Genomic DNA, 8,082 nt, shown 5'->3' with positions numbered 1-8,082 from the left:
CCAGTCCTGCTCTGCCTGGGAGGAGCTCTCCGGCTGGCCAGTGCTGCTGTCAACAGACACTCCTCTAGTATGTTGGGAGCCTGCGGGGGTGGGGGTCGGGGGGAGGCGTCTGCGCTGGGTCCAATCCAACAAGATTTGCAGACTAGGTATGGAGGCGAGGGTGTTGGGGGAGGGCAGGGGAGAAAGTACACAGGGACCTGCTGGGGAAGAACCCAACCCGATGGCTTCAGCTTCAGCCCCAGGCTGACTCTCCCGGTGGTTTTGTCAGGTTCCAGAGCCACACGTATGCGCCCAGTGGGCTGGTGGTTGACTGTTTAGTTCCTCTGCAAAATCCTTTGTTCAGCTCAAAGCCTTGGGTATGGAGGGTAGAGCTGCCTGGAGGGTGTGAAGGCATTCTCATGTGCTGCAGCCCTGGGCATGTTGTTTATACCTCTTGCATGAAAACTTTTGTGTGTGTGTGTGTGTGTGTGTGTGATGCCAGTACACCACATAGAGGCCCTAGGTCTATTCATTATTTTCCTCAGTAGCTGTCTACTTTACTTTTTGAGACAGAGCCCCTCACCCCCAACACAGAGCTCACCAATTTGGCTAGCCCAGCAGGGTAGCACGCCACAGAGAATCTCCTGTCTCCATCGCTGCAGCCAGCACTAGAGTGATGGGAACAGACTCTGCTTGGTTTTTCACCTGGGTGCTAGGGCATCAAGAGTAAGGTCCTCAGGCTTATGCAGCAAGTGCTGTAGCAACTGAGCCATCTTCACAATTCCCTTTTTCTTTTTTTGTATCCTCCACCCCTAACTTTGTTTCTGCTGCTAAATATTTGTATATGATAGAGAATACACACTTAGTTGTATGTGTACACAAGTGTGTATGTGGTTTTTTGCTATGTACCTTCTATCTTTGAAAGCCCAAGTTTGAAAATCAGCAGTGGGGCTCTCCCCTGTCAGTTTCCTAGGGTAACTAAAGCCTTAAAAGACAGAGATGACTTCCCCAGGTCCACTGCATGGTGCAGCTAGCTAAGGGACCTAAACCTTCCTTGACTGATGTCTCTCTCTGCACATCCAATCTGTTTGTTTGTTCCCCTGCAAATTTCAGTTGATCTCTCCCTAGTCTGACCCCTCTTCTATCTCCACAGGCAGGTCCAGTAAACCATGGATCATAACCTGGGGTCTAAAGGGGGGGGGGCGGGTAGCCTCCATGGACAGGCAAATAGTCATGGGAAGATACAGGATGCTTAGGGCCCAAGAGTAGCCCTGGGTCATTTTACCATCCTCTTTCTGGGGTGATTATGTGCACAACTACCAGGTTATTTTTATTTCTATTTCTGATCTGTAACCTTGGCTGGCTCTGGAGCTTGGGGTCTGTCTGCCTTACTCTTCCAAGTGCTATCGTTATAGTGGCACAAACAGATCTTTAAGGTCAACGTGATCACTTGACAGGTGCTGGCTTCTTGAACTCTCATTTGCCTCACTGAACTGCTCACTGACCTCACGGAGAGGTCAGCCACTACAGCAACACTTCCTTATGATTTTATAGATGCAGAAGCTGAGGCTTAGGGAGGTGACTTGCCCAAAGTTGCATGGTGGGTGGCCGAGACAGAGCTGAGATTTGAACCCCAGGTAGGTACCAAAGCACCTTGCAGATCCAGAGGGAAAGGCGGTCCTGGGGAAAGTACCAGTGGGGAGCTGCTGAGACCTAGTGAGTCACCCAGCGAGTCCCACTTCTCTGAGCCACAGAGTCCCCATATGCAGAAGACTCTCTCCACTTAGCTGCTTATTCAGTAAGACATCCGTGTCATGAGATGAGGGTTCTTGAGCTTTCCATGCATAAGAAGTAACTGGGGATGCACATGCCAAGCCCCAGTCTGGGCTTGGGCCCAGGTCTACCAAGGTGGCACTGAAGCAGGTGAAATGGGTGCATCTTCTAAGACATTCTTCTAAAGCACTCACTCACTCACCCTTGGGGCTGTTCAGTGCAGAAAACCTTTATTCTGAAACTTAAGTCGAAGCTAGGACTACAGCCAGTTTCCCAGGCCAGCAGTGGGCAGAAGGAAGTCCCTGGTGAGATGCTGAGGCCGAGGTGCTCATGGCTAGGACTTCTGTTTGGGCATTGGCAACCAGCCCTTGCGGCAGGTCCTGACAATCCACTCATGTTCGTCATCATCTGTAGGGAGAGAGAATCCAGTTACTCCTGGTATTCACTAGGACCTTCCCAGCCTGGGGATCTTGGGGCCTGCAGTGCCTTCCAGCACAGACTGCTGGACCAGGAGTTTGTTTAGCTCTGAATGGCTAGAACAGACCTTTCTATTGTTATAGCATCCCTCAGCAGAGTGGCTAGGCACGGGACACTGACCTCTGAGTTAGAGAAGAAAGAGTTCATGGTGTGAAGGTGGGGCTGAGGAAGATAGCCAGAGCCTTTGGCTTGATCCTGACAGACAGAGTGACAGCCTTACACACTCAGACATTCATCTGCTGACATACCATGAGTAGTAGCAGCCCTACTGCACTGGGCTAACATAAAGTACCAGGATACAGAGCCTCAGGTACGAAGTGAGGGATGCAAAGGAAGAATACAGTTGTGCTGGCATTATACTCAGAGGCCCGAATGCATCCTCTCCCTGCACTCCATCCTCATGGTCTCCACACAAGTAAGTCTTTCCCACCGCTGGGAAGATGAACAGAGGCTCACTAGAGGTCTCACCACTTGTGCTCAACCTCTGGGTTAGCATGTGGGAGGGCCCAAGAGGATCTGAGCCCATGGCTGCTGCATTTCCAAGTCTCACAGTTGACTAAGCCCCAATCTTCAGTGCATAGAGCAGTATCCCCAATGCTCTGTCAGGGACCCTCTATGGAATCTTGTTTCATTTTCCTGTCTTCTCTCTTTCTCCTCTACACACATATCCAGATCCAGTCCCTCCCCCACCACAACAAGAACCCACTCTAATGGCAGGGCATGCACCCCTAAAAATGCATGCAGTTCTATAAAATTTGTCCTCTTGTTTTGTGTGCAAATGTGTTTTTAATTTTTGAGAATGGCATTGCGTTGTGAGCCACATTGTGTGGGACGTCTTTTGCTCTGCTGTACGGTTCACTTTTCCTGTTCTTTGCTTCTTACCCATGTCTCATGTTTCATAGCTGGCTGCACCTACAGCTGACTCTGCCCTCCTTGTTGCTTCTAATTTCCCCAAACCAGGAACAGCAGGAACAACACTGGGACAGAGTTCTGGGGGCTCCTGCTTTTGTGGACACATGGAGAACTTGCCTGGGTTTTGTTCTGAGGGGAGCACCATAGGAAAGCATGGATTTTACTTGCCTGTGCTCCCACCAACCACCTTATTGCCTGCCCTTCTTTGTCCGTCCGTCCCCCCCCCCCCGTCCGTCGTCCCCCCCCCCCCCCCCCGTCCTTCTGTGCCATCCCTGTTTTCTGGCTGGCTACCTCTAGGCTACAGAAATGGAGGTGCTTACTCCTTACCTCTCTTTAGCCCACTGCCTCAGGTAGGAGGGAGGGACTCCCCATTCTCTTTAGGTGATAAAGACTAGACACTAGGGACCAAGGGGAGTCCCTGAAAGCTGCAAAGCAGATGGCTAGTAAAAAACCTTCCCTCGCCTCGGGACCTGCCTCCTGTAAAAAGCGCCAGACCCACCGTGAGAAGAGGTTTATGAATAGCTGGATGTGCCACACAAACCCTGCATCGCGTTGGGTCTGTAAAAATCCAGCAGGGGTTGGGAAGAGCATGCTTATTCTCAGAACTTGTCTCTGGCCTGTGAACTCTCAGCAAGGTCATCAGGAGCCATAGCCTGACTTCTCACCCCAGGGTAAGATTGATGATGCAGGAGCCAAGGTTGCTTCCAGAATGGCTAGCCCCATCTACCCTCGTTATTTCTTTGCATGTAACTCAAGACAAAAAGCTTGCTGTTGAGCATGCTCTGGCCTTGGGACCTAAGCAGCCAGTGGCCTCAGTTTCCCCTAGCAGGCTGCCTGATTGTCCTAGCCGAGGCTGGCAACCCAAGGGTATGTGGTGGGGTGCTACACTGATGTGTCAGCACACAAGGAGTTAATCGCTGGTGGAGCCCACTTTCGCCACACTGTGAGCAGCCTGGTTGATAATTACAGTTCTGAAGTCTCCAGGCTATTGGAATCAGTGCAGCTGCAGCCTCTTCAGCGGTAACCCCTGAAACCAGACAAACTGGGTGTATTGTGCTGAACCAGTCCTCGGGCCCCTCCCTGATCGTTACAAATTGACAGCAATGGACTTAACAGCCCTCTTTACCACCCTGTTCACTCTCTACCTGGCTGCATAGCCACCAATTTGAATCACAGATGCCTTCTCTCGGGCAGCTGCTCCTCCACCCTCCCTCCACCTCCTGGCCCCTCCTCTCTGGCCCTGCCACGCCAGGGTGAGGCTGCCGGAGCACATTTCATCAATATTTAAAATGGAATTAAACCTGTAGCTTTGATTAATGCCTCCTGGAGCCCGAGAGTAGTGATTACTATTTTGCAAATTGCGATTGTTGGAATATGTTAATATGATTGTCTGAGAACATCTTCACCTTCTCGGGTAATTTCCCTCCTTTTTTTGGCAGGAGGGGAGGAGGAGGGGAGGAAAGCAAAAAAAGATGGGGAGAACACCCCCACTAACTCTTTAATCAATTGTAAACGATCAGCCTTGGCAGAGGGAGGTGGGGGTAGGGGTGGAGGGAAGACTTCTGTGTGCGTGCATTTAGCAGCATCCTACGGTTCTGGATCTGTTGGCGTGGCAATGCTACTCTGGGACACTATCCTAAGGAAGTCATCTAGTTGTCTCCATGCTGTTTAGAATCAAGAGAATGGAAAATGATGTCTGTTTCTAAACTTAGGAATGGTTACTTTGCTGTCCATCCATCTATCCATCCATCCATCCATCCATCCATCCATCCATTCATTCATTTATTCAACAAATGATTGCTAAATATTGTACATGCCAGCAACCTACTGGCATGGGGAGGAGGACAGCCGGCTTTCACTGTAAGCCATGGGGAGGGGATATTTAGCAGCCAGCAGAAATGACAGTTGTGAAACGTGTATGACAACAGAGGAAATGCTTTTGATGAGATAATAAGCCAGAATAAATGAGATGATGTGAAAACAACAAAACACCCCCCCAACAACAACAACAACCACAACCATCCATGGACTTTTATAGATAGGATGCCCTGTGTACAGTTGTGACTCGAAGGAAAATTAAAGGTGATAAAGTGAATTGTGGCAAGTCAGAAGTGGGCGAGAGAGCTTTCCCTTCTTGTTCTTGGTGTTCCCCACATCTTCTGTCTCTTATGGGTATTGGTCAGAGAAGAATTTTAAAATAATCCTTGTTTTTTTCTTCTTTTTTGTCCTGCCCTGCAGTGAAATGTCTTGGTGCTTTTTATGTGTTTTGCTTATTGAAATAGATTTCTAGGTTCCTAAAAATACTAATGTTCTTATATTCCTAAAAAGCAAAACAAACCAAAAACCACTAGCATACAAATATCGGCAAAAATGCCCAGATCTGAATGGGTGTCCTGCCCTTGTGCAGAGGCGACTGTCTCCCAAAGGAAGGGAGATGAAAAGTTTGCAATGGAGAAACCCAGCCTCAGCCAGGCATTCAAGGCTCACTGCTCCCCCCCCCCCCCCATACCAAGGAAATCCCAGGGAGACCGTTTCCTCCCCTTGTTATGTTTGGATGAAAACAGTTCTTCACCTCTATAGTCTTCTTCCCCAAACCCTACAATCCCACTCTAATCATAAGAGAAACATCGAAACGTCTTGAATCAAGGAACATTCTACAAAAAAGCTGACCAGTGCTGCTTAAAACTGTCACCCCAAACAAGGTGTTAGAAGCCCAGTTTCTGGCATCGAAAAACAAAACAAAAGTAGAAATCCTTGCCGGGCATGATGGCACATGGTAGCCAGTGGATCTCTGTGAGATTGAGTCTAGCTTGGACTTATAGTGAGTTCTGGACCAGCCAGGGCTACACAATGAGACCCTATCTCAAACCAAACAAACAAAACACGCTAAATACAAAAGAAAAGCCGGAGCAACTGTCACACCTAAGACAACATAACTACACATCATGTGATGTCCTAGAAGAGATCCTAGAACAGAAAGTGGGCACTGGGGAAAGAAAGGGATTCAAATACACAATGGGCTTTTAGTTACACTAGTTCACCAACATAAAGATCAATATGAGTTCACTAATTCGACAAGGGTACCACACAACAGTGGCGAGGAGTGAGAGAGGAAGTGGGCATGGGGCGTGCGGAGAAGTGCTGTAGGATCCTCACAGTGGTTCTGTGGTTGTAACTGCTCTAAAATAAATGACTTTTTCAAATGCATGAAAATCTAGTGTGCTCCTTGCAGACCAGACATCATTCTCTCCAAGAGAAACCAAAGCCCTTCACATGGCCAGTTGCCTAAACAAAAGCATTCGCTGCTTTTCTCTCCCTTGGCCCCCTATACCATAGTTCTTCAATCTTTTCATAGATAATGCTCCCTCCTTTCCATTAAAGCAGGGCCTTTCAACTTGTGTGTCACAACCCCTTTGGAGGCCCTGTAACAGATATCTTACATATCAGATATTTTCATTATGATTCATAACAGTAGCAAAATTATAGTTATGAAGTAGCAATGAAAATGATTTTATGGCAGGGGTCAACACAGCATAAGGAACCGAATTAAAGAGCCATAGCATTGGGAAGGTTGAGAAACACTGGCTTAGCACTAAGTTCTCAGTGAGAGATCACTGCCCCCAGCATATATAGGCGACCAGAAAATGCTTTACCAGATGAATCTGAATAAACCCTTTTCATTCTGATTTGTGCCAGGAGTGTGAAGCAAGAGAATACAGAAATTCCTGGCTAGCCTGGGCTACATGACCTGGACACAGCCTTCTGAAAAGAACAGGCCAGGTTACAGCTGAGTGGTAGAACAATTCCCTGATAGACACAAGAACTTATATTCTGTCTTCAACAGAAATAAAGACTCAAGCCTAAACGAGATAATACCAAAGTATGGATACTTTAAACATTGACATCTAATTATTCTTTTTAATACAAAGGACTGTTGATATAAGTGTGATGCTCTGAGAATTCTTTCAGGAAACATTAAGTTCCTTTAGTGGAAGGCTGTGGGGCTGGAAAAGAGCTATCTATGGCTTTACTTGTCCAGAGACAAGGAGCCTCATGACCTGTGTGGGCTGGGCCCTCCTGCCTCTCAGGCCCTGTCTGGATGATAATCTTCCCTAGTGAGGAAGCCAAGGTCATGGCTGCTCCAAACAGATTGGAGCAGCCATGTCATCAGGGTCTAGCATCGATCCAGCACATTTAAAGCACTTAATAATACCTACATGGTAAACTAATTAATAAAGAAATGTAAATTTGGGGACATAAAAGTAACAGATTTACTCTCTGGGACTGAGATCAAAAGAGAATATCCTCCCCTCCTTGAACAAAGTGAGCTTCTCAGAGGGTAGGGAGGCATGCCAAGTGCAGGTCCAAGACTGCCAGCTGCGGCTGACTTGTGATCTGAGGCCTTGGGTTGGGTGCCTTACCACCTGGCTTTGGATCATACCTGAGGACTAACCACTTTCATGAAGCTCTAAGCCTGCTGGCCTATGGCCTGCCTACCAGCAAAGATGGAGAAGGGCCAGCCTGCATAGGCCAGTTCTGGGCCAGGCCTGCCAGGCTGTGTCCAGGTCACAGAAGGTGGCAGTAGTTCAGAATGTAGGTCACATGACATTGAGGGACGACAGAGGTCTCAGGAGGGCTGCAGGAAAACAGTTACCTCCAGGGGCGGCTACCAGGAAGGAAGCAGTATTGTCACATGCTGGCTAAGAGTGCAGCTTTTGAGAGCTGGAGACATGTGCAGTGGGCAAAGTGCTTGCTCCCAAGTATGAAGACTGGAGGTCAGGCACCTAGCCCCTTTGTAAGAACAGGGTGGACAGGTGGATCTCTTAGGCTTGCTAGCTATGCTGTTTAGCTTGCTGGCCAGCTCCTGGCTCAATGAGAGACCCTTTTTCAAAAGCAATAAGGTTAAGAGCAATAGTGTAAGGTTACTGAAATGGATCTCTG

At 48.3% G+C, this 8,082-nt stretch overlaps 1 protein-coding gene across 1 annotated transcript in view; it reads right to left on the bottom strand.

The window, feature by feature from the left end:
- Positions 1-1,965: 1,965 nt before the first annotated feature.
- The window catches only part of Morn5 (MORN repeat containing 5), a 30,237-nt gene continuing 24,120 nt past the window's right edge, over positions 1,966-8,082 (bottom strand). The window contains exon 5 of the mRNA NM_029309.2: positions 1,966-2,160. Within this exon, the coding sequence (NP_083585.1) occupies positions 2,087-2,160 (74 nt within the window). The 3' untranslated portion in view covers positions 1,966-2,086. The remainder of the gene's footprint in view (positions 2,161-8,082) is intronic.

This window comes from Mus musculus, chromosome 2, assembly GCF_000001635.26.
Source record: "Mus musculus strain C57BL/6J chromosome 2, GRCm38.p6 C57BL/6J".
Classification (NCBI taxonomy): Eukaryota; Metazoa; Chordata; class Mammalia; order Rodentia; family Muridae; genus Mus; species Mus musculus.
Note: the sequence above shows the minus strand (reverse complement) of the source record. Positions and strands in the feature narration are given on the sequence as shown.